General features: G+C 51.6%; 1 protein-coding gene across 9 annotated transcripts; it reads right to left on the bottom strand.

Moving 5' to 3' along the window:
* On the bottom strand, positions 1-27516 carry CCDC136 (coiled-coil domain containing 136). 9 transcript variants are annotated; one of them, XM_053898305.1, is made up of 19 exons: positions 27365-27516; positions 26468-26575; positions 24377-24631; positions 24225-24299; positions 19754-20077; positions 16803-16914; positions 16078-16246; positions 15697-15837; positions 15196-15354; positions 14787-14957; positions 13999-14184; positions 12168-12362; positions 11451-11678; positions 9495-10013; positions 8936-9157; positions 7588-7866; positions 6586-6885; positions 4641-4747; positions 208-321 (listed from the first exon to the last, which is right to left on the bottom strand). In XM_053898305.1, the coding sequence occupies exons 1-18, from the start codon at positions 27438-27440 to the stop codon at positions 4646-4648; spliced, it is 3621 nt and encodes a 1206-aa protein (XP_053754280.1). In that variant the 5' UTR covers positions 27441-27516; the 3' UTR covers positions 208-321; positions 4641-4645. The 9 variants fall into 9 exon arrangements, with proteins under 9 accessions (XP_053754279.1, XP_053754281.1, XP_053754282.1 ...); XM_053898304.1 differs by lacking the exon at positions 4641-4747 and having other exon boundaries at positions 1-321; XM_053898306.1 differs by lacking the exons at positions 4641-4747; positions 12168-12362 and having other exon boundaries at positions 1-321; positions 27365-27515.
* Positions 27517-27943: the final 427 nt, after the last annotated feature.

Genomic DNA, 27943 nt, shown 5'->3' with positions numbered 1-27943 from the left:
TAATTAGGTTGATATTTAATTACACGGAACCCAGGTTCTTATACAAGGCAGGAGATGGCAGCCAGCAGCTCCCCATGACCTTTCCAGCCTGGGTGACTGAGGCTGAGGAGATGGGGACACACGGGACACACGGGTGGGGTGGGGACTCTGGCACAGTGTGAGGGCAGCGGCCGCTGGGGATCTGCCCCCGAGGCTGGCCCAGGTCTGCCATCACTCCGTGAGGCAGAACTCTGACTCCTGCGGTCGCATGTTGGGTAACACATACAGAGCCACAGCCGCGATAGCCAAGAACACGATAGGCTTCCACATCCCAAACATGTTCTGTGGGGACCAAAGACAAATGGTGAGTGCCCAGCCTTCTGAACCCTTCCCTAAGCCAGAGGTTTCCCTGCCTACTGGCGCTGGAGAGACATCAGGAACCTCCTGGTCCGGGTCTCTCTCACTTCCTGGGTGACTGCTGAAGACAATGCAGTCCTAGTCCCGGCAGCACTAGGTATCTGGAACAACGCTATGTGTATCACCTGAGGTGACTCTGTGTATTCAGGCCCCACGGGATGAAGAGAATACCCGTTCGTGTGTGTAGAAGCAAGCTCAGGAGCCAGACTTCAAAGAGCATCCAGATGGTTGCAATGAGAAAGGATCAAGTGCCGTGGCAAGAAAAAGAGGGTAAATTGGGCCCTCTGGGGAAAGCGGAAGTGCCTCACTGGCTTTATACAGGAGAAATGAACTCGGTCAAAATGGTAAGACTGAGGGGAAATAAAGGGCGCACCGTGGAGTGCAGGCAAACATGAGGTTCAGAGGCAGCCCAGACCTTTTGTGGAGAATGCTGCTGGTTTGAGAAAACTCAAGGAAGCCAGTCACTGGCCCTGGGCGGCAAATGCCAGGGTCCTAAAAACCTCCCCGGTCACCAGTGTGTTGACTGACTTCCTGAGCATGTGCCAGTGCACTGAGGCTTCCAGACTCCACTGACCATAGCAAATCCTGCTGGTTCGTGGGACAACAAAGAAGCATCATTTAGGGAACATGAAATCCTGGACAAGAAAATACATACTTAGGGAAATAGTTTCTATTTTTGTTACTTTTTCTTACTGCATTACTTGAAAGACAGAATTTGGGTTTTGAGTCATAGCTATGGTGTAATAACAGAAGGATGATTTTAGGTAAGAACAGAGTATAGCCCATTGATCCTAAGAAAGCATTTGCTTAGAGAATAATGGATCTAAGAAGAGGATTTTAAGTCAACTATAAAGAGCAAGATCTCTCACGTTTGTAGAAATAGTTACCAAAAAGAACAGAACAAATGAAATGGAAAGCGAAACAATGCTGGAAGCAGATACAGAGAGTAATTTATGTAAGAAAATAACTGGAGGGGCGCGTGGGTGGCTCAGTTGGTTAAGCATCCAACTTCAGCTCAGGTCATGATCTCACAGCTCGTGGGTTCGAGCCCCGCATTGGGTTCTGTGCTGACAGGTCAGAGCCTAGAGCCTGCTTCAGATTCTGTGTCTCCTTCTCTCTCTGCCCTCCCTTGCTTGCTCTCTCTCTCAAAAACAAATAAACATTAAAAAAAAATTAAAACAAAAAAAAGAACTGGAAAGGAAGCTAGGAAAAATATGTACATGCTCAGATGCTTATATACGAATATATACTGCTAAAAACGTCAGTCGAGGGGTGCCCGGGTGGCTCAGTCAGTTAAGTGTCTGACTTCAGCTCAGGTCATGATCTCACAGCCCCACATCGGGTTCTCTGCTGTCAGCACAGAGCCTGATTCAGATGCTCTGTCCCTCTTTCTCTCTGCCCCTGCCCCACTTGCATGCTCTTTCTCTCAAAAATAAATAAAAACATTAAATACATACATACATACAGATGTCAGTCTGATGTTCTTGAAGGAGGACATTTATGGAGCTGGACCCATAAATGTGAACTGGTGCCCTTTATACCAGTCAGAGGCAAGTTCCAGACTGGCTGAGTGGAGGGCTGGTAAGTCACGTCAGGCTCTCCTTTCAGCCTGGGTTACTAAGTTGACAGATCAAAGAAATGGTTTTGGACTTTATTGAGACATCTGACAGATTTTCCATGATCTTGGGGAGAATAGGAGGAAATAAAAGTAGGGTGCTTGCACAGTTTGCTGTGTGACCATTCGTTAAGTGACCAAGGAGCTAGATAAAAGAGAGCCTGGAGAAGACAACACTCCGGAGGCTCGGCCCTCACTTTAATGTGTGCGAACATATGGAGGTGGGCTGGTCACCCCTGAGGAGGGTGTAGAGCTGGCAGGGAAATGGGTCATTTGAAACCACAGGGTCAAGATTAAAAAAAGAAAAAACAGGGGCACCTGGGTGGCTGAGTTGGTTAAACATCCGACTCTTGATTTTGGCTCAGGTCATGATCTCAACGTCGTGAGATCGAGGTCTGAGCTGGGCATAGAGCCTGCTTAAGATTCTCTCTCTCCCTCTCCCTCTCCCTCTGCCTCTTTCCTGCTCGTGCATGTGCTCACATGTTCTCTCTCTCTCTCTCTCTCAAAACCAACCAAACAAACAAAAAACTTCACAGATTACATCAATGGACTATACCTAATAGGGATGAATAAAAAGTTCTGCCTCAGATCCAAAAAACCAAATGCAGGTAGAGGATGGGGGGAGGATGCTTAGCACATGCAACATGCAAAGGAGCTCTGTAAACAATACATGCAGGAAGTTAACAAGGTTTGATTCTAGTTGTCAAGAGGGCTAATGCGATTGGAAGCTGCGTGAAGACAAGTGTGGGGTCTTCCTAATTACATGGAAGCAACCAAGGAAAACTGCTCAGAATGAGAGATGGTTAAGGGGGAAGCAGGACCGGAATTCTATCTGTTGCTAATATCAGTCTTTAGAATCCACCTCACAGCTCGGTGGCTGTATTACTTGGCCTCTCTATGCCTTAGTTTTATTACATATAAAATAGTAAAAGCTGCCTCATTGGGTTGTTGCAAAGATTAAATGAGTTAATATACATAAGGTAATTAGAACAGTGCCTGGCACAGAGCATGTATTATGTTAAGTGTATGTTCTTTTTCAACTGTCTCTGTGGTGTTTTATCATTTATGAAACACTTTCATAAACATGAACTCAGGTGACTTTCACATTAGGAAGGCAGAGATTTTACTGTCCTTTGCTTTTATTTGAAGAAATTAACATTCTGATTATGGATTTTGCCTACTGGGACTAAGCGGTACGAGGCAAGGACAGACTTGGCCAGGTTCTCTGACCACCTGTCGGCCACGTTCCTACAGTACTACACTCAGCTCCTGGAGGGGGAGCTGCAGAGTGAGGCACAGCCAGGCTCCCCAGAGCACCCTGACCCTGGACTTCCTTCCTCTCACTCTGCTTGGGCCTGGCTGAGGTGGGGAAAGGTTACGGCTGAGTGCTTTGGGTCTCCTCCCCTAGGGACTGAGAAATCTGGATGTGGACAGAGGGAGAACAGGTATAGGGAGAGACCCTGTCACTGAAGGAGTTAATAACTGGAGTGCCTTAAAGACGAGGAAGGAGAAAGGAAAAAGAGGGAAAAATCTGAGGGGAAAAGGAAGGAGGAAAGTGCTACCAACATAAACTTCAGCTGCCACCCTAACCTGTGCATTAAGCCAGGTCCACTCCGTTTGCAGGGGTGAGAAGGGAAGGGGAGGCGTGGTGGAGGTGGGGGGAGCAGGAGAAAGGAGCCAGAACGGACCAGGAGAGAACAACTGATGGGTTCTGAAGACAGGTGGAACCCTAGGGCTCTACCTTGGGCCCCAAGACCACAGTCTGCCTCCTAAATTTGGTATCCTGTTGACAGACCAGATTACACGGACCACAGCCAAGTGGAAGGTGCCCAGAATATGTCAGCCTTGGTGCCCTGAGAATCCTTGCACCTCATTCTTTTCACCAGTACCACTTTCTCTCCAAAAAGCCTGGCTTGGGAAGCCAATGACAATAGAATCTGGCCCCCAAAATGGATAAAGAGAGAACTAGAACACATTTCCTGGCATTCTTGTTCTGATTTTTCTGAAGACCAGAAGTCCCAAAGCAGAGAACTTCTCAGTAGAAAGCACATAATATGGCGGGGGTTCTGTTCTACTTCCACCATGTTTGAAGGACAAATCGAGGCTGCCCTCCTCCAAACGCCCCTGAGAGGGGGTTTAGGATTAGGGTTGGGGTTGGTCACAGCTCTCCAGAACTCCTCTCTCACTCAATGGGGGAGGCAGCGATTCCTTATTTTGCCGTCCTGGGTGGCGACAACAGTCGAGAGCTTGGCTCTGGGGCTAAACAAAGACAAAGAGCACCCAGGCCAGCCTTGCAGACAGACATCAGCTCATCAGAAGTGGTCAGGCATTTCTCAAAGTGGCAACAGTGCTGGGATCATCCAGAGTTTTCCCAGCCAGAAAACAGAAACTCAAGCCATGTCAGCGATATGCATTCCCACTCGCCGTGTGTTAGGAAGACGTGCTCAGGGATGCTACGGGCTTTGCAGCAGCCCAAGGAGAAGCCAGGGCGAAAACTCAGCCCTGAGTAATCTGTTGTCAGAGGACTAAAGCAAGAAGCAAGCAAGCGAGAGAAAAAGGAAAGAGGAGAGGCCAGGGCAACCTGCACCCCCCCTCTACCCCTCAGAAGGAGAGGACTCGATACCAGTACCTGCGTTAGGACGACGTCTCGGCCCACCAGCACCAGAGCAAAGCCGATATGACCACCAGGCCTACGAGAGGCAAGGAGAAGATGGGGGGCTCGGGGGCAGGGGATGGCTGCGACATATCAAATGAGAAGGAAGCACGAGGAGAGGCCAGGAGATGAGGGGTGGTATAAAAAGACATAAACATATGAATCCAATGGATAATGAGGATGAGAAAACAAAGGGAAAAGAGAAAGAGATCAAGAGGTTAAACAGGTAGCGAGGGCAGCCGCATCTCCTCTCTGCGCCCGGGCCTGGTTCTTCCCACTGGCGGCCTGCGGAAGATGCAAACCTGAACGGGTTAAGCAGCTGCTTAGGTCTGAATCAGGTGGTGGGTCGTTTCCTGGCTTGTCATACCCCTCTCACACCTTGTCAAGCAGGGGTTATCTGCACTAGACCTTTCTTGCAGGTCAGTAACTCTGGAAAAGTGAAGCTCCGAGGGTAAAGCTGGGCTCTCCAGATGAGGAGGATGCACACTTCTAGGTCACTCAGGGAAGAGCCAGTCTCCTGCCAGGCCACCTGTCCCTTTGTGAGGCCACATGTTCTGGCTGCTCTCCACCGAGTCTCGGTGTTCTGGGCTCTGATCCCTGCGACCCCCTAGGAGTCTAATGCTGTTGCTGTTGTGAGACAAAATGCACTAAACCAGGCTAACAGTGGAGAAGTGCTAGTTCTTTGACTGCAACAATCTTCCAGAGAGAAAGTGAATTTGCAGGTAGTATCACGCATGCCATCAGATCTGCCTGCAAAAGATGCAGGACCTATGAGGCAAAGGGACACCACCATATGTAGCCAACGAGGAATGTGCTCAACTTCAAAGTACAAGAATCCATTTTGACGTTTAGAGATGTGGCACCCAAGACAAGGAGATTTAGGAGGTTCTGACCCATCGTGTGGTGGAATACGATGAATTCAAAGAAACAGAACACTGGGGAAGAGGATGCGGCTGCTCCTACTTTTTACATCCTAAGTAACGGTTCTCTGACACAAGGTTAACAGAGAGCTGCACGCTGGGTTGTGAGCCAGTGCTGACAACTGCTGAGCTACCAGAAAATTCCAGGTAGCCTTAGAGCTGACTGGGATGTCCCACCACAAGAGACTTATTTTCTTCCCCTGTGTTTAGAGAGATGGAAAGAGCCTGTAGTGCAAACCAAGGACTTATTCAGGAAGTACTCACTCTTCAAGGAATCAGAGCCCCCAGTTAACCTCAACCAGGGCAGGAATTCAGCTGGTACATTCCTGTACAGATGCACCAGTAGTTACAACACAGAAACACTTTTGTACAATTGGTAAATCACCCAGGAAACTCCCATCCCAACCTCTCAAGATCTAGCAACTAATTTGGTTAGGGCTCTGGCTGCCCTTCCTCAGACTGGTCAACGCCCCTGCCGTACGGACTGAAATATTCTACTTCTGACCACCCCCAGCTCCCCACCTCATGCCCCTGTGATATACGGAGCCCGCAAGCAACACCAGCCTCCCCACATCCCTAACAGCAACAACAGAGGTCAACCTCATAGGGCACCCTGGGGAAGCAGGACAGAGCGACTTGCCCAGGCTGACAAACAGCCTTTAGATCTCACACCATCCGCGTTCTCAGCGCAGCGCTAGATGAAGGGTGAAGAACCCTCCTGATGTAAGGAACAAGCGCTACCACATAGATGAAAGGTCAGACTGCAATGAGCCCACCCTGGTTTCCAAAAAAGGGATCTCTGAGACCCAGGTCCACAGCAGATCAGTCTAAGCCTGTCATCTCCCACGGAGAGACCGTCTCCGCCACTCCCGGCTCATCTCCACTGTCCCTGAGCGCCACGCCTCGGGGCTTGCCGGCTTCTCCTCCTGCAGGAGTCCATCCTCGGGCACCTGAGCCCGACAGCCCACTTCCCACCTGATCCAGTCTTGGACTGCGGTTACCTTTTTGTTTTCAGAAAGCTTGAGGGGGCTGTTTTCCTCTGAAGCTTCAGGGCAAGCGTCGTCACTCTCGTCTTTGTTGTCTTCTTCCTTGCCCCCCTGCTCTTGGGACTCTTCATAAGCCCCCTCTTTATCTTCCGTGGACTTCACCTCTGCAGGGTCTGACGCCTGAGAAGCTACTTCCTCCCAGGACTCCTGCTTCGTTTCCTCTTTGGTTTCCTTCTTTCCCTCCTCCACTTCCTCTTTTGTTAGATCATATAAATCCGTGTGGTTGGCCTTGTAGTAGAGCACCACCTCCAGACTCTGCGGGGTGGAGGCAGGGCAGGACGGGGGCTGCGGTTACCTGTGAAGATGACTCCCTTCACGACAAAGCTGGACTATCTCAAGAGCACCCTGCTTCCCAGCATGTCACGGTGCGTGAGCAGCCCCACGTTCTGGTACCAGGTCTCTCCCTGCGCATAGTGTGGAGGGCAGTCACACCCCGCCTCGGGCCCCACACAGCCGTCTGGCCACTGGCCATTGGCCATCTCAGACAGCTACCACAGCTACATTCTTGAGCTCTGTCCCTCAACTGCTACTTCCTACCCCCGCAGGGCAACTGTGACTATTTTACCCAATCCTCTCTCACTTATTTCCAACTGCTCTGAATAAATTCCTCTCTCTTCATCCATCTGGTCCCTCTCTTGGGCACATAACCCAGGAAGAAAAGGGGCCCCAGAAGATTGGGCTGAGCTCGTTGGAGCAGTCGTCCAACCCAGGGGCGATGGGCCTCGGGGGCTGTGCCTCCAGGTCGAAGTGGTCTGTATTCCACTCCCCTTAAAAAATTGCACCGGAAAAGGGTGAAAGACCCAACTGCTACCAAGAGGGAACTACTCTTAACACGTCAGAGAGACCAGCAGCTTCTCTCCAAATACCTCACCTGGTCGAAACGGTGGTGCAGATGATTTTTCTTCCCAAGGTCTCCCCTGCCTTTCTGCTTATCTGGGCACTAGGGTTATCACTCACCTTCTCGTCCTCACAGGTGTACTCAGAGCCGTCCAGGCTTGGTTTGGTCACCTTTTTATTTTTAACCCCGTTGGCATTTTTGTTCATGTTCTTATTGCCGTTTTTCCCCTTGGTTTCTGTGGCGACAGAGGACCTCTCCTTGAGCTGGCGCAGCTCCTCCTGGCAGCACTGCAGCTGTCCCTCCAGCTGCTCCTGCACGGCCAGAAGCCGCCCCTGCTCGTCCATGCTGGCCTGATACTGCAGCTGCAGCTCCCGCAGCTTGGCCTGCAGCTCTTTGATCTGTTGGTGGTGGAGCGCCAGTCACCCCCAGCACCACCCCCTCGGCCAGCCTGTTATCTTCACAGGTAACCTCGGCCCCCATCCTGCCCCGACATTCCCCTGCTGAGGCCCTCGGGGAAGTAGGCGAGAGAGGGAATATCAACCTGCGGAAGGCGAGCCTCTAAAGCGGTTCCGTAAATAGTTTCTCTCTAACCTGAGGCCCCTGCTGATTTACCTCTGACATCTTCAAAAAAGGAGGATTTAAATTATGTTTTTACTGTGACCTCTCTGGGGAATAGCTAGAGGGCTACCCCTTCTGAACCCCACGACTTTATTACAGACACCTGCTTCACCCAAGCAAGTTCTCGAATAGGTACAACTGCCTAAGACACCGTGTTCTTGTCCACTCCAGAGAGTGTACCTGGGCTCCAGTGCCTCGCCCTGGAAACAGAGGCACATTCTAATCCTGCTCCCTAACCTCTGGTTTTGTCTTTCCCGACTTCTGGCATCACAGGCTCCTTGGTAGGTAGCGATACTAAGCAACCTAGGCCCACATGCTGATTGCTCTCTAGACTCTCCCACGCATATACAGTGAGCCCTGCTGGACTGTGGACTGCTCTAGGGAAGAAATGATGCCTTCTGTCCCATTCCTCATGGATGCAGGGCACCTTTCTTGGCATTATAAGAGATCCAAGAGGAGGCAAGGCTCTGCCCTTGAGGTGCTCACAGTCTAGTTGAAGACACAAGACCAATACACCCAAAAATAACTCAAGGTGAAAAAAAATACAACTCTATAGAAGTGCTCTGGGACACGGCAAAGGAGAAGAGTGGTAAAAGGAAAAAGAGAAAAGTTATTCTGAGAGTCCTGGTGAGTCAGTCTCAGGACAGTGAGCACCTGAGGAATGTCCGCCAGTGACGCAGCAGACTGCCCAGCCTCCTGGGATTCAGTCCCTGCTCCGTTCCTGGGAGCAAGAGCAAGCAGTGAGCTCCTGGCCCTCTTTCCTCAGCCTCTCCAAAATGGCCAGGACCTAAGACCTCCTCTGGCTCTAGGGGCTCCTAGAAGAAACCTTGCCTCCCAGACAGCCGTTACCTCGTTCCTGTCATTTGAGGAGGCAACAGGCTTCTCGCGGCTTTCCAGGCACTCCTTGAATTCCTTTTCACAGGCATCCAGCTCTTCCTTCAGCTCCTTCTGCCGTTCCAGCAGCCTTTTCATTCGCTCTTGCAGCTGGTCGTGTTCCTCCTGGCTGAGCTGGTACATGGCCTGCACTCCCTGCAGCTTGATCAACACCTTGGCCACCATGTCCTCACAGCGCTGCGGAGGGTGGGGGAGTGACGTCTGCACCCTGAGAAGCACCTGCCCTCCGCCCGCTCTCTTTGCTAGGCCTTTTCGTGGGTACAGAATAATGGCCACAAGGATCTGAAACCGCCCTGGGGCGAATTCTGTACTTCTTCCCACGAAGCAGCAGCACTGTGATGGCAGCATCTCCATATCAGACACATGGAGCGCCTCATTCATTTCCGGTGAGTTACCCAGCTCACCTCCGACCCCGCTGCCCACCTCACTTCTTGCACCTTTCCCTGATGGACTTCTCTCTGAATAGGACCAGAGCCTCCTGTCCCTGTCAGACCTCTCATCTGGCTACTTTTACCTCTACATCTTCAGGCTCAGCAGGTTCATCCTCAATGCTGCTGACGTAACTCTTGTAACAGGTGTCAGAGCTACTGCTGCTACCGTAACTCTTCTTATAGGTGACGCTGCTGCTGCTGCTGCTCCTGCTGCTGCTGCTGTAATTCCTATCACAGGTCTTGTGGGTACTGGTGCTGCTGTCGTAGCTCTTGAGAAAGCTCTCATCACTGGCCTGGGTGCTACCGTAACTCTTGTGATAGCTCTCGCTGTCATCAACGCTGCTACCGTAGCTCTTACGATCGTACTCGGTGCTGGCGGCCATGCCGCCGTAGGTCTTCTGGTAGGACTCAAGGCTCCTGTTTACGGAAGGGGACTGGACTCGGAGCAGCTGCATCTCTTCCAGGCAGAGCTGCAAGTCGGCCTGCAGCCTCTTCCGCTCCTCGAGGAGCCTGCCCTGCTCCTGCTGCAGTAGCTCCTGCTCGGTCTGAGTGCTCTCGTACAGCCCCTGCAGAGCCTGTATCTGGGCGATGATCATCTTGGACTGCCAGGAGTGGGCGGGGGAGACATTATCATTACTCTAGACACTGCCACGCTTCTAGCTGCGCCCCTCCTGGGGCAGACATCTGACAGCACGCTTCAGAGGCCTGCACACCCACACTCCAGTCACCACAGCCTAGGTCTTCAATGGCCCCCAGCTACTGGCATGTGTCGGTTTCTTGCTCGCTGGGGGGAAATCCCCCCAGGGCGGCTACTCTGTGATTTCTGGGCTCCTGTTTCTGCTGGTTTCTAAACTCTGGTTTAGAAACTCTCCTGGCAGCAGGGCTGAGTGGGTAGCAGGAACACTCTGGCTCCCTACCCTACCCTCTTCTCAGTCGGGGCAGTCTGGCTGATCTTGGGGCTCAGTCCCCTCCCCGCCCCCAAGTCTAAAATCAGCCCTGGCCTTGAATTGAGCCTACAAAGAATTCCTCCCTCAGCAGATGGGGACCTGGAATTAAGGTCTCACTACAAGGCCCTGTACCTCCTGCCCCAATTCTGAATCTGGCCTCTGGGCATGTTTCCCAGGCCCTCTGGGCCTGGCTTCTTGGCTGCTGATGCCCAGGATGAGATCTGATCAGTTAAGGAAATATTTTATACCTGGTTCCTGGTGTCTGTGTTACCCAGGCTGAAATCTGATGCCCCTTGAATCTGACCAAATCTCAGCTTGGACTTCTGCAATTCCCTTGTTTTCCCTATCCAGGCTAATATTTGAATGAACAGATCTAGCCTAGATTGAAACTGTCCCCCTGCTCTTCCTTGCCCACCCTGAGACCTCAGACCAAATGCATCCCATAATCCTGAACAGACTTATGTGGAACTCTCCACCAGCATGACCTCAGAGGCGTGACCCCTTCCTGGTGCTTGAGATGCATGGATTCTTTAGTCCAACCCCCTTGACGTGGCTCTTATTGCTACCAAAGTTTTCATGAAGACAGTGTGGTCAGTAGCAAGAATGCCACATGCTAGGAATTCTTCCCTCGGGAATGAATGGCCCCAGATCTGTCTCATGCAGAATACCAACATAGGTTTTGGCCACTGAAAAGTGCACTGGTCAATTATCAGCCGGCTTCTAAAAAAAGGATGACATGCTTAGAGTCAGTCTCAAAGAATCCAGACAAATACTAAGCTGATATTATAAATCTGGAAAATGGTATGTTGGAGGGGCCGCATCAAATTATCAGACGCTTAGATTCCCAGGTCACCTGGTTCTCAGTGTTGACAGCGCTTCGATTAGGCACGTATTTGATTGAGGTCCTCAGGCCGTAGCTAAAGCCACATCTTAATGAGCCCGTGGGTGGTCATGGCTGAAGAAGGACAGGGCCTCAGTCTCATTCTTACTTCTGGCCAGACAGGCCTTCCTAACTCTGACCCTTCCACGGAACCCTCTTCCCTACCATGCTATCGTCCCCAGAACTGTCCCCCTGCCTCTTGTTCTGGTTACCTTGTTAGGACCACACTTGGAGGACTTAGACAATTTGGAATCATCGGGATTCTTGAAGACTTCCTGGAAACGAGCCTCTTTGAAAAGATGTAGCTCTTCATGCAGGTCTGACTGTTCTCTGAGCACACATTCTTGATTCCGTACCAGTTTCTTCTGCTCTTCCTGCATGCCTTGGTAGAGCAGCTGCAGTTCGCACAGGTCTTGTAACTTTGTAAGCAGCTCCTGACTCTGTGAGGTGGAGTGGGAAGGAAGCGGGCAGGAACTGTGGGGGCCACATGGGAAGACCCATGCCTCCTTCCTGCCGGGGACCCCTCCCTTGGGAGTCTCTGAGTGGTCTCTTAACGGCCGTCTGGGACGGGGTCAGGGTGGGGGAGTGGTTTTTCTATGGAGACCTGCTGCCCACTAGTCACGATCTCACAAGTCTGCAGGTATTCTGCAGTTTACAGAGCGCACTCGGAGTAAGTTTTCTCCAGATGGACTAAAACTCTAAATAGAAAGCTGGACAGGTTTCAGGGTACAACGTGTATTTTAAGCTTTAAAACCCTAATCGGCTAGAGTGAACTTTCTGGCTCGAAGAGATCGGTGACCAAGTAAGGAGTGGCTGATTCCGAAAAGGTTCAGTCCCCACCCTGTTCTTTTTCCCAAGTACAGTCGCACCTGGGAAGCTTCTCAAAGCAGCCTCTCCAGAGTCAGCAGCCGTCCCCTGGCTGGGGTTACCTTACGGAAGAGACCAGCTCTGGGGAACGGGAGCGGGAGCCTGTGCAGCTCTTCTTGCAGCCGGCCCTGCTCCTCCTGCATCCTCCTCTGATCCTCCAGGAGCTCGCACTGCTCCATCTGCAGCTGCCCCAACTCCTTCTGGCTGGCCTTGTACTGTTCCTGCAATTCTGTCAGTCTGGACAGCACTGTGTCACACTGTGGGCGGGGCGGGTGCGGACGGCGGTCACTCGGACGTATTTCTCGGCACTGTGCCTAGCAGAGCCCTTCCGTGCTCTCCTGCCTCTTGTGGCTCGCCAGGGGCTCCCTCCCCATGCGGTCCCCTTGGACTGACCGTCCCAAACCACGTGGCACCCATACGGGTTTCGACACCGAACGGGAAGCCCCAGCGGGCCGCTCAGAAGCGTTTGGCTGTGCTGTAAATTCTGTATCCCGGTCCCCGAGAGCCCTGTGAGGGGAGGGTTATCGCCACCCCTCCCTTCCCATTTCCCCACCTTCCTCTCCTTTGGCCCTTCCCTTCGGTGCACACTGTTCTCCCGCCCTGCTGGGAGGTCTAGTTCCCGTCACTGTCACTATCCCCGGTTGGTTTTATACCTAATTATACTTCTTACCAATAAAAACTTCACCCTATCTGTCCCCATTCTGTTTTCATAATCAGCTTTTTAAATCTTTAGAAAAATACGAGCAACTGCTGAATTTGGGTTCAGAAGACTAAATTATCCCAAGATTCCAAAAACCCAAACCTTCTAATACCACACTCATCTCATTGCTGTTTCAGGACAAGGGGAAAAGCTGCCTCTGTGTCAGCGTGCTCCTCCCTCCCCACAGTCTCTTCTACTAGGAGAGGAGGGAATGAGCAAGTCGTGGACAAGCTGGGCCTCTAGACTGAGTAGGAATGGAAGAAGGAAATGCGAGCCTGGGCGCAGAAAGGCAGGCAGACTGTTGGAGTGGCCCACATAGCCTCCCCATTCTGTGTCTTCTGAGGCCTTTCTCTGGGGACACAGCCTGCTGCTGGCAGAGGAAAGAGCCACCAAGTCATCTGGCACAAGGTGACCTGCTCCACCATCTCTGGAGAATCTTGTGCCTTTTCTCCATCACGTTTTAACACCTTCCATTTCCTATCAGTGATCAGGAGCTGAAAGTGCTCAACACAGGGTAACTGAGAATGACCCGTATTTTACACACTATGGAAAAAGAAAAAATGAGTAAAGAAGGCCTTATTTATCACTACCATGATTTATTACTAAAGGAGGTGAGAAAAGAGCAGTATTCTGTTCAATTTAAAGAGAGTAAAACTCAAGCTTAGAGAACTTCACTATTCTGAAGTCACAGCATAAACCCTGGGAGAACCTAGGTCCTTCTAACACCCAATCAGCACTCGGGGCACAAGACTGTGTCATCTGACAAGAACATCTGCCCTCTGCCTGAGAAAACTGGACCTTCCCTTTCTAGGTCCGGTGACAAAAGTTGTGTGTAGGGGCTTTTGTGTATGTTCTTCTCCACAAATGATAAGATAATATACCACTACAGTTTGAAGAACAAGGTATAAATGTCTACACACATGGAATCAAGTGCAAAACCTTCAGGTGTTCAGACCGGATCCAGCTATACTGCTCCTACTAAGCTGTGGCTTGGACTCAAAGTCAAGATCAAGGCAAACTGTTTAAAAGTTACCAGCATGAGACTCTGCCTCTGTTTCCTGCCTTGCATGCTCAGCTGTGACTGGACCGGGAGCTCAGCAAGCCCCTTGGTTGGATGACTTCACTTTTGCTCTTACACCTCCTTTCTCCAGAGGAAGTACCCAGGAGAGCTCACCTCTCTTGATCACAATTACCTTATTAGCACATTTCCCCTTGTCCTCTGGGATGGGCTTGGTGGTCTTGAGCTCCTTCAGCTCCTGCTGGCAGAGCAGGAGGTCCTGCTCGAGCTGATCATACATGTGCTTCTGCCGCTCCAGCTCCTCCTTGCTGGACTGGTACAGCCGCTTCATCTCCTGAAGCTGGGTGTGCATCTCTGCGTTCTGGGGTAGGGGAGGCAGGCCCCGCCATCATCCCAGAAGCCCCTGCAGCTGCACTCTCTCCTCTCAGACAGGGATGAAGGGATCCTACCCGGTCCCTTCCAGTCCCAATTTCATCCCAATGGGTGCTACCCAAGATGGACCAGACCCTAATGGGCTCCACACAGAGACCTTCTAGGGCTTCCTTTTGGGGGAGGTGGGGAAAGAAAGAGGGCTTCCTTTTTATAGGCTGATTTTCTGATTTAAAAACAAAGGAAGCTGGGGCACCTGGCTGGCTTAGTCGGTTAAACGTCCGACCCTTGATTTAGGCTCAGGTCATGATCTCACAGGTCTCTCATCTCTCCCTCGCTCTCTGCCCCTCCCCCAGTCGCACTCTCTCTCTCTCTCAAAATAAATAAACTTTAAAAGAAAAAAAAAAAAAAGGAAGCTGAAAGCACCATGACCTTCTGAGATCACCTTTCTACTAAGCACCTCTTTACCCGCCTCCCCAACCCCGCCAATGGCTGTACCACAGAACTCCTACCATGCCCCCTCCTCCTGGGTAGTATCGCTCTCACAGAAGACTCCACCTGGCTACATTCTCCCTCACCTGGAGTTTCTTTTACCTTCTCACTGCTCTCCTGGAAGGAGGCCACGACGTCCTTGAGGCGCTGCACCTCCGCCTCATGGTACCGCAGGTCCCCACACAGTTGTCGCTGCACGTCCAGCAGCTTATCCTTCTCGCACGTGATGTGCTGGTACTGGAGCTGCAGCTTCTGTAGCCGGCACATTAACTCCTGCGGGGGAGGGGGCTTTGGGCAGTACCTCTGGGATCCTCAACCCGCTCGTTCTGCCCAAGTCCCGACTTGTCCCCGCCCCCTGCTGTCCTCTCATCTAGCGCAGTACTCGAGGGCGGCCGCAGGGTCACTGGCACCGCACAGGTGGCAGCGGCACTTACCGTGACTCTCTGCTCTGGTCCACCTGCCCCGAAACCTCTTAGCACCTAAGTCGCCCCTCACCTCCTTTTGTTGTTACCTTCTCACTCGGGCTTTCTACGGCTGTGGATTTCATGACTTTGAGCTGCCGGAGCTCAGTCTGAAGCTGTAGCTGTGCCTTCAAGAGCTCGTTCTGCTCGTCCTGGCTCGCATCATACTTTTGCTGAAGGGCACAGAGTCTGGTCTTCAGCTCCTCGTTCTGTGGTGGGAGGATGTGGGTAGCACAGTTACTCTCAAGAAACAGCAGACCCCTCTACGGACCAGTTTGGTTCCCTTCCAGGCGCAGACACCTTGACGAGCTCCCACGGGTCTATGGTTTGATTTCTTCTCTGAGGCAGACACTCAGCGATGACTGCCATTTCTAGAATGCGATGCCAATGCTACGTGACTTCTCCAACCGGTCTCCAGCAGACCGTACCCTTGATCGCAGGGCAAGAGGCAGCAGAGCACAGCCGTGCTCTGCGTTCATCCTTCCCTGATGCGGCAACTCCACGTAGGCCCTCCTGCCCTCCCCAAATGCCCTTCCCCCAGCCGTGTTTACCTGGGCGGCATTGTGGGAAGTCTGAAACCGAAGCACCTCGTTCTGTGCACACTTGAGCTCCCTCTGCAGCCGCTTCTGCTCCTCCTCACTGGTCCGGCGATGATGCTGTAGTTCTTGCAACTCACAACACAATTCCTTACACTGTGCAGGACATGGAACGGAAGGGCTGATTGAGTATAGGTTCCACAGGCACTTTAAGAAGAGGCTTAGAAGAATATGGCATTCTTTTCACTGAAATATTTACATCAGGCAGGCCAGCGAGACGCCAGAGCGCCACCGCCTGCCATAGCACATGCCTCCTTTGTCAGCCCTATGCCTAAGGAGAGGTCTCTGCCACAGGCCAGGAGAGGGTAAGAGGCAGGAAGGCGCCTGTCCCCCTACCTTGTTCTGCATGTCATGCATCTGCTCTTCAGCTCCCAGAAGCTGTTGTCGCAACAACTGGGTTTCAGAGTCAGGTTCTAGGAAATCCATTTCTGAAGTCTGAGACTCTGCTGACATCGTATTCTTTACCATTTGGGACTCCAGCCACTTTTCCGTTGCTCTTCGTGTCCTGTAATCCAGAACCCCAGAGCCATGTTTGGGAAAGTGTTCTGTCTGGCATCACCTGCCGGATGTGCTCGGTCCTGATGTCTTTATTTTAGGCAAAAGATGGTAAGAGCCTTCTCTTGTGATTTATCTCCCAAATGAACGTGCTGAGCAGGTGAAGTAAAAGTCCTAGCACCTCAATCAAGGCATGTTTGGCTCTGGGAGACCTAAGAGTTCTAGTCCAGTTGGGCTCAAGGCCGGGCCTTGTGTCAGGCCAGCTCCAATCTGGAGGCCCTACACCATTAGACGCAGACCACAAAGGAATCATTTCTGATCTACTCCAGGGAGAGCAAACCAGACCCCAATTCCCAGAATGAAAGAAAACTCAATTTTAGGACTTGAGTGCTGAGACAGTTGGATCCCCATGCCTGCTTCTAGGCAGCATCCATACCCTTTGGATACCAGGGAAAGGACCAGCTCTCTAGGGACATTCATTAGCCTGGCATCTGCCTTCACCGACTCTATGCAGGCAAAAGCCCAAAGCAGGGTCCTACGGAGGCCCAGCAGCCTGCTGGCTGTACCTCTCACTCTCCAGATCAGCGAGCTGCCCCGTGAGGCTGCTGTTGCTCTCCTGCAGGGCCCGGTACTCCTCGTTCAGGAAGCGGTAGCGTTCCCGCAGTTGCTGCAACTCTTCTGCAGAAGACAAATGGAGAGATGTGAGATCCTAGGGGGAAAGCGCAGATGATCAGCCCCCAATTTTCCTGCCTCGAAATCTGACAGCTTCTCTTTTTCTAAAGACAGAAGAGACACCACATGCAGCGGCTTAGAAGACAGGGCCCTGAAAATTCCACATTGCTTTGTGTCTTTGTCCTCTTGCAGGTAGCTGCCCTTCTTTGCACCTTCCCAGATCTGCCCTGTGTGCCCATCTTCAAAACCCCAACCAAGGTAGTCTTGACATTTCAGGAGCTCATGAAGGTTTTAATTGAATTTCTGGATCACTGTATTTCAAGTTTCCATCAAACTGTTTATGATTACCTTCCTATTACTCTTTTAGTACAAAAGCTGAGGGATGTGAACTGCCAGATGTCACACTGCCAGTCCTGGCCTTTCAGAGACAGCCCAGGCATCTTGAACATTCTTTTACTTACTTCACCACCACACTAAATACACTGGACCACATGCAATCAAGAATTCTTTCTAATGATCTTTTATCTGCTGACAGAAGAGCCCATCCCAACCAGACCCACATATCTTCCTCAATCATCAGCAGAGATCTGGTTGAAATGTCGCAGAACATGTCCCTAAGTACCAGGAACCAATACTTTTTAAAGTTACAATTATACAAACACCTCTGTTTTGTTTTTTCCTGATTTAAGAATTATTTCTCTTATGGGGCACCTGGGTGGCTTAGTTGGTTGAGTATCCAGCTTTTGGTTTTGGCCCAGGTTATGATCTCATGGTTCGTGAGTTCGAGCCCTGCATCAGGCTCTGCACCGACAGTGTGAAGCCTGCTTGGGATTCTCTCTCTGACCCTCCCATGCTCGCTCTCTCTCTTTCTCTCAAAATAAACTTAAAAAAAATTTCTTTCGGGGGTACGCCTGGGTGCCTCAGTCGGTTAGCGTCTGACTTCGGCTCAGGTCATGATCTCATGGTTTGTGAGTTCAGGTCCCGCATTGGGCTCTGTGCTGACAGCTCAACGCTTGGAGCCTGCTTTGGATTTTGTGTCTCCCTCTCTCTCTGCCCCTCCCCCACTCACACTCGGACTCTCTCTCTTTCTCTCTCTCTCTCTCTCAAAAAAAGACATTTTAAAAAAGTTAAATTTTTTTTAATTCAAAAAATTAAAAAAAAAAAAATTACTTCTCTTAGAATACCAACTCCCCCGATATTTAAAGAATATTAACTTGCTCTATTAGAACACAGGCCTATCTTACCTATGTAAGATTCAACACCTTGAAATTCACTTCTAATGTCCCCTCTTTGTTTCAATCAAAACTCCTTAGAATACTGCAGATTACCACAGAAGGAAGGAAACTAATCTTTAATACAAGGCAACCACGTGCTAAGCATTAGACTTGATGGTTTCAGCCTCAGATTCAGTTACTGTATGAGTACTTCAACATACATGGCATTTCATTTAATCCCAAAAATAGCACTATAAGGTTTTCTTTCCCTTTTTTTAAAGTTTTTTTTTGAGAGTGTGCACGTGCGCATGAACACACACACACACACACACACACACACACACACACACACGTGGGGGAGGGGCAGCAAGAGGGAGAGAGAGAATCCCAGGCAGGCTCTACACTGTGCAGAGCCCAATGCGGGGCTTGAACTCACAAACTATGAGATCACGACCTCAGCCGAAGTTGGATGCCTAACCAACTGAGCCGCCCAGGCACCCCTAAATAAACTTTTAACTTTACAATAGCTTTAGATTTACAGAAAAATTGCAAAGATAGTGCGAAATTCCCTGGGAGAGTTCTCACCTCATTTCCCCTAACGTTAACATCTTACCACAGTACATGTGTCACAACTAAGGCATCAACAGATTTCTCTCCATTTGTTCTAAGGTCCTTTCCCTGTGCCAGGATCCCCTATGGCTGTAAAGTTTTATTAGCCAACATTTTTATAGACACAGAAACTAGGGTTCAGAGAGGTAATAACCAAGCCAAGTTCATCTCGCTAATTAGCAGAACTGAGACTCTGAATTCAGCTCTGTTTAACTTTGACCCAAGCTTTCCCACTGTGCTGGCCGCCCTCTCCTGGCACCACCAGTCCAAAGGCTCTTCTGAGAAGCTTGTTACAGCTGGGAAAACTTGCAGTTCTTTGATTCCTTGCTGATTGCCTCTGCTTGACCTGGCCTAATACAGGGCCTCCCATTATACCCAGATCATAAATCTAGCCTCAGAATAAAGGCAAACTCTCTGATGTCATGAATCCTAGCAACTAGCTGGGAGACTCATTGTCTGAAAGCAGAGCTCTAAGCTTTTTAGTACCTCATGTATTACTGGAAATAACCTCTTTTCCTCTCCAGCTGTCTTGTGCTCTGATTTGTTGTCCCCTAAAGCTTCTACATTGGACAGGGCTAAAGGAGCCTAAAATTAGCAACCTAGGACCTGGGAGCAGGACTGGAGGCCCCCCATAAAGCAGTCCAGGCAATCGTCATGATGCCAGAGCAGCAAGAAGTTTCCCAAGATGACAGGCCCCTCATCCTCCCATCCTGGAACTGGAAACTTTCTCAGAAAGGGCCTTCCCACAGTCAAATCAACAAACGTCCAATGTCTCTCTGAAGAAGAATTCTCAGGGTACATCTCCATAGTGCTATTTCTTATACCACCACTGACTGGTTGTGTGACATCTGGGTAAGTTTTTCTCCCTTATAGTTCTCCCTTTCTCCCTTAAATTCAACCTGGAGGTTTTTTCTAGAGGTTCCCAATTCATGGTCTAAGACTACCTTCCACCATCTTCTTGCATATAACTCTCTCTGCTTGACTTTACTGACAGACCAGGAAGAGGGTTTGGCCTCTCATACCTTGCATCTCAGAGAAATCTGAGACACTTAAACTATTGGATGGTTCAGAGCTCTTCATTTCCATTTCTGCACGGAGGGAAGTGATCTCCATTTCATACTCTCCCCGAATGCGCTCCATGTCATCGAGTTCATTCTGCATCCGGCAGAGATCCTCCTGCAGGGATGCTATGTCACTCTCGTGTTCAGTCGCGGAATCCTCTGCTGCTTGCCGCAGATTCCGGATCTCAGCCTGGGCTATGTGCAACTCCTGTTCTATTTCCTTAAGTTCACTTTCTTTCTCACGCTCTAACAGGGAAATCTCCTCTCGTAGAGACCGCAGCTCACCTGCAAAGTCCAAAGGTTGGGACGGTCAAGAGGATAAGTAAACTCATCTATCGTGTTCTAGAGGCAGAAAGTTAAAGGCAGACTTATTTATTATCTGGAAACTACTTTCAACCTACTCTCTAGCACATTAGAGAAGTATAGCTTCATCTGATATGGCATAGAGGGAATACCTAAGAAGAGTGAATGTGGTAAGTAAGGTGCAGTAGAAAGGGGGATTTTGAGGCCTGGCACCAAAGCAACACCTTAGGCTACTGCAAACAAAAAGTATTAGGTGCGTCTACATTGAAGACCAAAACTAATTGACAGTATTTTACTGATGCACCTCGTCTTTCCAAAAATTCCCTGTCTAAAAAAATTTACACAGACTATTCTCATCTATTCAGTCTGGAACCTTAGACATTACAGAGCCTCCGAGCTCGCATGAACTGCCTGTGGGAAGTACTGGCCCCCAAATAATGTACAGAGTTCACAGCTGAAATTAAAATGCAGGCTCATCACATGATAACCAAATATGGCTATGACCTTCACTTCCCACTACATCCTTGATGTTAAGGTTCAAATTTCCCTTAGGTTCCCCTCTGGGGTCTGGTCCTAAAACAAACAAACAAACAAACAAACAAACAAACAAACAAACAAAAAAACGCTTTCTCAGATCCACTGGAGAATGGAGAAAGGTCGCCCTCAGCCACGAAAGCGCTCGCAATTTGGAGCATAAAGGGGCAGGGCCTGCCCACCGTGAGGGCCAGGGTTTGCAGGCCCGAGGGGGAGGAGCTTATCCAAAAGATGGGCGGGGCGGACCCTGACTGGGAGTTGGAAGGGCCACACCCGGTTTCCAGAGAGGCAGCGCCCGATGCCAGGGGACGTGGGACCTTCGGGGCGAAGCCGAGAGCCTGGGAACTGGGCTGCGGGGCAAAAAAGTGGGTTCCTACTCACTGGTTATGGCCTCCATCTTGTCGGCTCCCCCGCAAGAGGTCTCTCTGGGGGGCCTCCCGCCGCCGGCCGGTCCCGGCCCCCGCGGGGCTGTGGAGGCCGGAACGGCCTCTCAATACCAGCTACCTCTGAGGCCGCGCGCGCCCCCTCTTGGCGGAAACGGGCAGCGCGCGTGCGCAAGGACGGTCTTTATTTCCTGCCGCGGGGGGGGGGGGGGGGGGGTCGGGGGCGGGGAGTTGAGCGTCTTCTTCAGACCCGTAGCCCCTAGCTTGCTGGCGCGTGATCCATTGCCCAGTTGGCAACACCCTAATGAGTGAGGAGTCGCTCTAGAACTCGTTTCCCCAAGTAGTTGCCTACCTGCATCTCTACTGACTTCCCTATTTGCAAGGAAGTAGGTCCCTTCTCCAAGCAAAGGCCTTTTTCTGCTCTACTGGATCGTTTCCTTCCTTATGCAAACATAATCTAGTGTAGTGGGTCCTATCTCAAACAAACAAACCAAACTCTCCCTTGACTTCATTTCCTCTTCCCTTATCTCTCTGCTTCTCTTCAGAGCATGACCACTGTAACTATCCACACTCTCCCTCTCTACTTCACCTCCCCTTTCCTCTTTAATCCCAATCCAATCAGGCTCAGTCCTCACTGAAATATCTCAGAGCCCTCCATCTTGCCAAATCCAATGGCCATCTTATTTGATTTAGCAACTTTTGACACAGTTAATTATTATCTCTTTGAAGCACTTTCTGCTCTTGGTGTCCAGGACATGAAACGCTTCTGTAGTTCCTCCTACCTCAGTCATTTTTGTTCATATCTCCTCTACTGGACCTTTAAATACTGGACTATCCCTGGGACTGGGCCTTTTCCTCTTCTTTCTATATCTCTCCATATGATGTCATAGTGATGTCTCAGGCACTCAAATGCCATATATACGCTAATGACTCCCAAATTTATATCTCCAGCCTTGATTTCCCTCCTGGTTCTAGATTCATATATCCAAGTGCTTTCTTAACATATTTATTTAGATATCAATAGCCATTTCAAACTCAACACATAAAAACGTGTCTTAAATGTTTCCCCTAGCCCTCAAACTTGTTCTTTGCCAAGTCTTCCCCACCCCAATAAACGATAGCACTGTCCAATCAGTTTCTTAAGGCAAAGTCATCTTTTGTGTCTCTCCGATTCCCAACCCCATCCCCGTGCCCTACCCCTTTCAATTCATCAGAAGTCCTGAGGGCTCCACCTTCAATATAAGACTCTGCCATGTCTTTTTACTATACAGTACTTAGAATGAAAGGCAAACCTCTCAGATGGACTCCAAGGCCCTTTGTAATCTGGCCTCAGCCTGCCTCTCAGAACTGTCTCTTACCAGGGTCCTCCACATGCAGTCTGTTTCAGCCATAGTGACTTTTGTTCTGTCCTTCAAACACGTGAAGCTCATTCCTACCCTTGAGCTTTTGCAGTTGCTTCCTTCTGCCTGGTATGCTCTTGCCTCAGATCTTTCTCATTATTTGGGTCATAGCTCAAATGTCATCTTCTCAAAGAGGCCTTTTCTAACTGCCCTATCAAAAATCAATCCCCCAGGGTGCCTGGGTAGCTCAGTCGGTTGAGCGCCCTACTCTTGATTTTGACTCAGGTCATGATCCCAGGGTCGTGTGACTGAGCCCCTCGTCGGGCTCCACATTGATCAGGGAGCTTAAGATTCTCTCTCTCTCTCCCTCTGCCCCTCTCGCCTGCTTGCATTCTCTCTTTCTTTCTCTCTCAAATAAAAAATAATAAAGTAAAATAGAATAAATTCCCAACTCACCCCATCTCTCTATATCATATTGTTTTTAACGTGTTTTTTTTGTTTGTTTGTTTTTATTTATTTTGAGAGAGAGAAAGAGCGCAACTGGAGGAAGGGCAGAGAGATGGAGAGAGAGAATCCCAAGCAGGCTCTGTGCCACCAGCATGGAGCCCGATGGGGGGCTCGAACCGAGGCAAACCATGAGACCATGACCTGAGCAGAAATCAAGAGAGTTGGACACAACTGACTGAGCCACCCAGCTGCCCCTCTATATCATAGTGTTATATTATCTTCCTAGCATTTATTGCTACCTGAACTTATTTATTTTCTGCTTCTCCCCCATTAGAATGCACTCTTCATTAGGGCAGGGATCTGGTCTGTCTTGTCCATAGCTTGCCCTCCAAGTATATAGGCACTCAATAAATGAATGATAAACAGATAAAATAGCCTCATTTTACTGATAAGGAACTGAGTCTCAGAAAGATAAATGTGATTTGCCAAAGACCCCAAAGCTTGTTACATGGCAGAACTGGACCCAAGAATCTAGGTTTTCTGAGACCAATGTTCACATGCTTTCCCCCGTGCAACACATCTCCTGCCATTTCTCTCCTTTACCTTCTCCCCATTCATTGTCCACTTCCCTGCATCTACCTTGGCTTGTACCTTTCCCTTCTCTTTTCCTCCCCTTCTTCCACCTTTGCTTGCTGCTCTTCAGGCCTGCTTTCCGGCCTTCCTTTTTTCTCCATTTATATTTTTCTTTTGGTTTGATTTCAGTTCTCCCTGGAGAGTCCCTGCTGTTTTCTAGGGCAGCTCCCCTAAACCTTCTGGAAGCCCACAGAAGTAACAAAAGCTCCTTCTTTATTTGGTGGTGCAGTGGAATGTGGGACACCTGCCTTGCTGCTTCCCAGAGACAAAGCGATGTGGGCGTTAGAAGAAAGGGATTTAGGGCCCCAAGCTCTGGTCCTGGGAAGCAAGAGAAACCTTCTCATCTGCTTCCCTTAAAAGATGCAGCGTCCCTTCCAGTCACTTCTCATTGGCTCACTGCGCTTCCCATGGTGTCCCTGGAGGGACAGGGAAAAGCAGTCTGGTTTGGAATTCAGCCCTGATTACCTACCCCCAGACCTGGAGAGCAAAGAAAAAGGGATACAGGTGTGATGGGAGGAGTCTGGAGGAGAGAAAAGGGAGAGTGTTAGCCAGAGAGAGAAGACGTGAAGTGGGAGGGCAAGAAAGGGCAGAGAAGGGCAGAAGAGCCAGGCAGAGATGCAAAGAACATCAATTAGATAAAGAAAAGAATGGAGAGAGAGAAGGAGGAAAAGGTGAGCATAGTAAGGGGAAATGAGGAAGAAATACTGAATTAGTTTATATTTGTCTGCTATGCCTCAGCCAACCGCTCAGGTGGATGGCCGCCTCCCCTCCAGTCCAAGTGCTGGGAATTACCTTGGAGCTGCTGGATCTGCTTGGTGAACACCTCTGCCTGCTGGGCACTGGCCAGCCGTTCATCCTCCAGGAGCCCTGCAGGGAGAGGGGGAGCAGACGTGATCCTGGGATCCAGCGAGCCCAGGCCCTCTGGCCCCATCCCGGACACTCACCCTGCAGCTCCAAGGAGTCATCCTCGTGCTGCCCTGCCAGTTCCCGGGTCTCCTCCAGCTCTGCCACCAGCTGGAGCACCTGAGCCCTCAGCTCCTCCAGCTCCGTCTCTGTGAGGCTCAGTCCCCGGTGCTTGCTGGCAGACAAGGAGCCCACGCTGCCACCTTTCTGCGCCTGCTCTTCCTCTTCTTCCACCCCTTCTTCCTCCTCTTCCTCTTCCTCTTCCTCCTCATAGAGAGCCGGGAGCAACACTTCCCCTAGGAGAGAAACCCATCCCACCAGGGGGTCAGAGTCAGCTTCCTTTCCAGAGTCTTTTGAAGGCTCTCAAGCTCATTGTCCCAGGGCAGCGATGGTATCATAGTGCTACCTGCTGTCCCCCAAGGAGCTCCTGGGCTCGACCTGCACTCGTGATGAGTCCTCAGGTGCAAGGGTCAAATTTGGAGGTAGCTCATCTCCCTCCCAGGCCCTTTCGGGACCAATATCGTACCAGGTGGCCTCCTATTACTGTCTTTGGGCAAACTGAGCAGCTGGGTGCTGGCAGCCATGTGAGCTTGTACAAGGACACCTGCTTCTTCCAGACCTGGTAGTCTCTGGGGGACAAGTACTCAAGAAAGGATTCAGGGCGCCTGGGTGGCTCAGGGGGTTAAGCATCCAGCCCTTGGTTTTGGCTCAGGTCATGATCTCACAACTCGTGAGTTCGAGCTCCGCACTGGGCTCTGTGCTGACAGCACGGAACCTGCTTAGGATTCTCTGCCTCCCTCTCTCTCTGCCCCTCCTCCCCACCCCCCCCACCCCCGCCGCCTCTCAAAAATAAATAAATAAACATTTTAAAAAAGAAGAAGAAAAGATTCAGACACTGGGTGTGTCTTTAGGCCACATGGGGCAAGAGTTACAGTTTGGGGGGTTTGTCCGGTTAAAAAAGTATCCAGGTGGCTTGGGAGAAATTAGCCTTTCCATAGTAAGAAAGTGTTGCTCTCCGTAGGCAGAGAAAGAAAACATCTGGATGAAATGATTCTAAATGTTTTACTGGACAAACCCCAGGCCCCTTTCAAACGTATTCTATCAATAAAGCCTTTTTGAAATTTTCCGCAAGGTCCACCTTCCTTATCTCTGCTGAGTGTCAGGAGGCCTCCCCCCTCCCCAGGTGCTGTAAGTGCCCTCCTCCCCTGCTGACCATAGGGCAGTTTTCAGGGGAAGTCTGAGGTTGGACTTGTGTGGAAAAGAAAGCCTGCCATTTTAATGAGCCAAGAAACTGGGGTGTACTGGTCCACAGCCTCTGGTTGGCGAGTACCCCCTCTTTTGCTGCAATGCAGTTCCTTGAAATAGCAAAATTTTGTCTGGATTCTGATTATTTGCTTTGTTTTAAAATTCTGAATCCCTGGCCTTACTTACAACAGCAGCCTAAGGCTCGTCTGGAACCCCTTGCATCATCTGTCACCTTTAGGGGAGCAGGGTTGCCCACACAGTGTGCGTAGGGGCCTGGGGACACTTCACAGGAAGTCCTGGAAAATGGAACAGCATCCTTCCAGGGGCCTGGAACTGCCAAGTCACATGGGTGCAGTGGTGATATGTGAGTGTGAGGTTGGCCTTCTCACCTGCCCCCTTTCAGGCAATTCTTTCAGGCCATAAGGGATGCTAGAGAACCAAAGCCACAGGCTGACATTCAAAGTGAGTGGTGATGGCACCAGAAAGACAATGCTGACTTCACAGGCTCACTTCCTTGCTTTTCAAAAATAGGAGACAGCTTGGGATCTGGGTCGGGTGGCAGTGAGAACAAACCCCCTGCTGAAAGGCTACTTCAAAGCTGCCCTACCAGGCCTCTTTCTCTGTCTGGCAGCTCCCCCATCCCCCACCCCCGGGAGGAAACAACCTGGTTAGCCGGTGATTAGGGCCCCAAAGGGAATGCACCCAGAGCCTCCCTCAAAGCCTGACCCCAGGAGGGGTCAAACTCAGCCCTGAAGGGTAGAGGGGGCTCAGGTGAGCAGGAGGAAGGGCTCTGTCCTGGCTCAGAGTTCTGGGGGCCAGATGGGGGAAGGAGGAGGGAAGGGAAATTGGCTGAGGCGAGAGAAAGAACGCTTTTTGGGAAAACTCACCCTCCATAGCTTGCATCCCCCGCCGCTCCAGGGACCCCCAGCGTTGGCCTTTCTTCCTCTCACAACCCTCAGACACCTCATAGGAGCCTAAAGTGGTCACTGTGGGTCCTGTAAGCAGGCAGAGAGGAGGTACTGTGGGAATGTTAGGGGGGGCTGGGACTGGGGTGCAGGGCAGAGAGATGGGGACGTGCCTTCCAGCCCTCTGGAGCCCTGGAGTTCTTAATCCCGGTGGAAGTGTTTGGCTCACTTGGCCTAGGCTGCGACTCCCCTCCCTCAGCCACCCCTCGAGCTGGGCCTATGGGGACCCCGCCCTGCGCTGCCCAACCCCCTCAGCACCCCCTTTCCGGGCTCCTCTCCCTGCACATTCAGAAAGGGTGTGTGCCTCTTTAGCCAAGAGGGGACAGGGAGGAGACCGGCAAGGATGGAAGAGAGGGCAGGAACCTGGGAAAAAGAGGCTGAAATGGTGAGGTGGTGCGGGAAAGGGGAGGGAGGGGCTGCGGGGTGGGGGGCGGGGGCGTGTGGCAAGGGGATCTGGGCCGGAGCCGCTCCCCTCCCCTCCATTCTCTCACTGGACCTCGTCCACCCCACCCTCGCCCTGCGCTCAGACGCCTTTGGGGCGGAGTGGGTGCAGGGTCTGGGGCCCCCAAGGCTGGGCAGTTGGGGTGGAGAGGGTTCAGGGCGAGGGACGACCAGGGAGGATGAGGCCGGTGTGGGGAAGACCCGCCCGGAAAGATGGAGATCGGGCCCGGGTGGGGGGCAGGATGGAGGGAGGAAGACAGGAGGGAAAGGTGGGAGCAGCGGAGGGGGGGGGGGGGGAGGACGAGGGGGTCTGGAGGGAGGAGAGATGGAGAAGAGGAAGGAGTGGCGGTGGAGAGGTGAGGGAGGGGCGGCTCTGACCTGGGCCGGGGCAGCTCCAGCCCGCGGCGCCCGCGGCGCCCGCGGCGCCCGCACCGGCCCCGGCGCCCGCCTCCATGGCCGCTCGCGCCGCCGCCGCTCGCGCCGCCGCCGCCCGGAGCAGACGCCGCAGCCGTGAGGCCGGGCGCCCGGAGCCGGTGCGCAGGGGGAGGGAGGGAGGGCCGAGGGGGCGGGGCCTGGCCCGGCCACCTGACACCGCCCCCGCCCGGAAGCCCTCCCCCCACCCCGCTCCCAGACCTGGTGGAGGCGAGCGAGCGGGCGCGGCGAGGGCAAGGGAGCGCGTCCCCAGACAAACCTCAGGGCCCGCGTGGAGGAGAGGGGGAGCGGACGGGAGCTATTCGGAGCTGGAGGTTGCCCTAGGAGTGGCCACGAGATCCCCTGGTTCTGGCGAAGGGTCCTGCCCGGAGTCGGCTGCGCGCGGGGACCCCTCGGGGCCAGGTGTCAGAGCCCCGTCCCGCGCAGTGATGGGGGAGGAAAGGGACAAAGCGGGACGGATCCTCCGGTCCTGTTTCCTCCAAACGCGCGGAAACTCACACGCCCACCAAACGGACCCGGCGTCCC

This window comes from Panthera pardus, unplaced genomic scaffold, assembly GCF_024362965.1.
Source record: "Panthera pardus isolate Hobbes unplaced genomic scaffold, ASM2436296v1 HiC_scaffold_8, whole genome shotgun sequence".
NCBI lineage: Eukaryota > Metazoa > Chordata > Mammalia > Carnivora > Felidae > Panthera > Panthera pardus.
This window is presented reverse-complemented; position numbering and strand designations above follow the sequence as displayed.

What these genes read in the sequence shown, in the direction of transcription:
- CCDC136 (XM_053898304.1), bottom strand. Translation starts at nt 27,440, where the DNA reads ATGGAGGCGGGCGCCGGGGCCGGTGCGGGCGCCGCGGGCGCCGCGGGC. An exon ending in AGATTTCTCTGAGATGCAAG is followed by an intron (nt 16,915 to 19,753) that starts GTATGAGAGGCC and finishes TGTCTTCTGCAG; the next exon opens with AAGAGTTGCAGCAACTGCGG. An exon ending in TAGAAAGCCCGAGTGAGAAG is followed by an intron (nt 14,958 to 15,195) that starts GTAACAACAAAA and finishes CCTCCCCCGCAG; the next exon opens with GAGTTAATGTGCCGGCTACA.